At 40.3% G+C, this 3,193-nt stretch overlaps 1 protein-coding gene across 1 annotated transcript; it reads left to right on the plus strand.

The window, feature by feature from the left end:
- Positions 1–1,673: 1,673 nt before the first annotated feature.
- Positions 1,674–2,599, plus strand: LOC141826705 (uncharacterized). The gene is made up of 6 exons (XM_074713990.1): positions 1,674–1,723; positions 1,836–1,886; positions 1,972–2,079; positions 2,163–2,232; positions 2,310–2,417; positions 2,513–2,599. The coding sequence occupies exons 1-6, from the start codon at positions 1,674–1,676 to the stop codon at positions 2,597–2,599; spliced, it is 474 nt and encodes a 157-aa protein (XP_074570091.1).
- Positions 2,600–3,193: the final 594 nt, after the last annotated feature.

Below are 3,193 nucleotides of genomic sequence, written 5' to 3' on the forward strand. Positions count from 1 at the left end.
GGTCGGCCGAAGTACCCCTTCTCCAGTAACAATAGCGGCCGAGGTCCCTTGCTCCTCAGCAGTTATGGGCCCCCGGACTCCACTACGACAGCCTCTAAACTCCTCGGCTCGGCCATTGTAGTAGAAGTCTCTATATCGGGGATAGCTACCGAAGATCCTTCAATATCTTCAGAGGTCCACCAACTGTTCGAAGTGGTAAGTTCCCACTTCAAGTTTTTCTTGACCGAAGCGCTCATCAAAACTTCATCTGCAACCATAGAAGGAGAAAGAAAATTAGTCAGTATTGGAAAAAAACTATACAAGAAAAAGGGACTTATATAGAGAAGCATCCAGAGGGGTTCGGTTAGGACTAAGGCCAGCTCGGTATAAGAGAGCTTCATTAATTATCAGTTTGGTTGCATCAAACAGAAGGTGAGATACTCTTTCCTTAGCAGTTACAAAAGGTAAGGCGAACTAATAAGGACCCAAGGAGGGTTGAGGAGGCAGGGTCGGTTCCCAAGAAGTAGGCCAAGTGTAGGGGTGGGAGGCTTAACAAAGAAAAACCTTTGCTTCCAACCTTTGTGAGAAGTTGGGCACTTATCCAAGAATTTGACACCTGATCTAGCGGAAAAATATATCACCCTGGCCTCACCTTTCTTAGGGAAGAGAAAATAATGGAGAATTTGGGAGTCAGGGATTTGATATATTTGAAAAATAATAGAAGCACTACAAAGCAAGCGATAAGAGTTCGGAGCTAACTGAGATAGTGAAAACTGGAAGTAGGTGGCTAAATCCTGGAGAAAACGGAGGAATAGGGAATCTCAGACCTCCCTCCAGTTGCCCTTGGAAAAAGGTAACATAACCAAGAGGAGGCTCGTGTGGTCGCTGTAGAGATGAGGGCATCCTAATCCTATGATCGTCGGGGATATCGTACTGATTCCGGAGGAGTATTTCATCATCTTCGAAGGACAGCAAGGGAAGTCTCGGTATCATACCAGGGGGCTCGGGTTTCGATGAGATGATAAGGGAAGGTAGAAAAGGAGAAGGAAAGGTAAGTTGACCTAGACAAGGAGACAAAGAAAGAAGAGAGAGAAGGATAGACTAAGCACAAGCCCCGGGAGGAAGGCGAAACTGGAACCCTAGGTTTTATCTGGGTACGGAGGAAACTAAAACTGTTAAAAACACGAGAAATTTAAATGTCGGACTTACAAAGAGGAGTAGACATGGTCAGAGTCGAGGATATCGTGAGAGCAAGGGAAGCGTAAGCGGACTGGACAGGAAAGCGAGAGCACGAAGATATGTGGGAATCAGGGTTCGAAGCAGCGAATGGAGAAGACGACGGAAAGTCGAGGGTTTAAGTCAAACGATCGATCGATCCTAGCCGTTGAAACCTTAAAACCTTAAATCGATGAACCAAAACGATCAATAAATCGAACGGATGCCCAATCCTAGCCGTTGCAAAGCGGATCAACGAAGGAGGTGAGACGATAAATGAAATAACAAACTTACTAAGATCAAAACTGATCGAAAGAAAAGAGAAGTGCTGGCGAAGCAAATTAAACTCAGAATTTGGATTCAGTCGAACTACAACTCCTTCGACTAAACTAGGTCGGGAGGCTTGTGATCCGGCTAGAATAATATAAGGGGACACGTAGAGAAAGCGGGGTCCCCCCAAGAGGACACGTGGCAATGACATGGCGTCAAATAAGAAGGACCCCAACACTTTTAGGATGGAAGAAGGTGGGTAGCTGGGTTCAGAATCAATTCAACACTTTCGAAGGTATCAGCACTTCAACTTGCTGGTTTGGATGACTGGATACCAGTGATTAGGATTTTGATTTTGCATTTGCAAATAGGTTGAGTTCTGCATCAGTAGATCAACTAGTTTTGGTCCCATGTAATGTCGGGTAAGTTGTAAATAATACATCACTTGCAATTTCTCCCTGTTGATAACTTATTTAATTGATGAGCTAATTATTTGTTTATGTGCAGTTGTCATTGGATTCTCACTGTCATTGAACCCTATACGGAGATTGTTTATGTGCTGGATTCTCTAAGTCATCGAATGCGCTATGAAGATTGGAAATATATTGTTGAAATGTGAGGCCAAACTGGGTAATTTGATTGGGTATTTCATTCACATGTTAAAACACTAATATATCATATTTTATTAACGTATGTAGGGCCTTGAGATTGTTTAATTCAAACAAGGGAAGGAAAGGTCAGAAAAAACCTGTGTGGGAAATCCTACAGGTATGTGTAATTATGTTTGATATGGTCTTGATGTGTGTATTTGTCTTTTAACTGATAGTGGAGTCCAATTACCACAGGCTCCTCGACAACCAGATGGGAAACAATGTGGTTATTATGTGATGAGATTTATGAGACAGATTATTGCAGAAATTGAAACTATTGAAAGAGATGGACTACGATCAATAGTAATTGTTCAAATCACATCAAATAAACCATTTATCATTTTGCAAAGTCAGTGTTGATTGTTTTTCCAATTAACTTAATCTATATGTGTTCATAGTTCAAGGCAGCTGAGTACACTCGGGGAGAAATTGATGAGGTGCGTTTCGAGGTAGCAGACTGTATACAAGATCATATTTATGAGTAGGTATGGAATGCTGATCTCCATAATTTCATTTATTTGCAATAAAGATATTTATTTGTGATTCAAAGTTCATTGTAATGGTATAATTCTTAGGTGCTATTGTGCCCATCTTTTGGATAAATTAGTATTATCTTTTGGCAGGTTGGTCTTTGGCATATGAACCTGCTGTTACTTGGTGATGCAGTTGTTGCGATTCTATTCTGCTGCTAATGTTGTGATGCACCTGGACATTATTCTGTTGCGTTGAAACCTTTGTTATGGACCTGCTGCTGTTATGGAGCTTCTATGTTGGAAGTTGTAACTTGAATTTGTACCTTTATGTTATGGACCTGATGCTACAACTTTTGTATAAGTTGTATGTTATGGACATGTGTTATGAACTTGTATGTTATGAACCTGTTGTAACAATGGTTTTTGTATAAATATAAGTTGTATGTTTTGTATGTAATTTAGTAAATTTTGTAGTCAATGGTTTTGTATTTACAAAATATATTGGTTTCTTATTTAGTGCTAAAAAAAATCAAAAGACAACGCTTTTTAAAACGTTGCAATACCCAAGCAATTTGTAACAAAATTACAACGCTTTTTAACCGTTGC

The sequence above is a fragment of the Curcuma longa genome, chromosome 1 (genome assembly GCF_044706935.1).
Source record: "Curcuma longa cultivar G26 ecotype Majalengka, Jawa Barat chromosome 1, ITB_CL_G26_1.1, whole genome shotgun sequence".
Taxonomy (NCBI): Eukaryota; Viridiplantae; Streptophyta; class Magnoliopsida; order Zingiberales; family Zingiberaceae; genus Curcuma; species Curcuma longa.

Excerpts from the sequence above, each read along its gene's own strand:
- LOC141826705 (XM_074713990.1), top strand. The coding sequence starts at position 1,674 with ATGGCGTCAAATAAGAAGGACCCCAACACTTTTAGGATGGAAGAAGGT. Across the intron at positions 1,887-1,971 it reads TTGGTCCCATGTAATGTCGG|TTGTCATTGGATTCTCACTG; the intron begins GTAAGTTGTAAA and ends GTTTATGTGCAG. Across the intron at positions 2,418-2,512 it reads GAGATGGACTACGATCAATA|TTCAAGGCAGCTGAGTACAC; the intron begins GTAATTGTTCAA and ends ATGTGTTCATAG.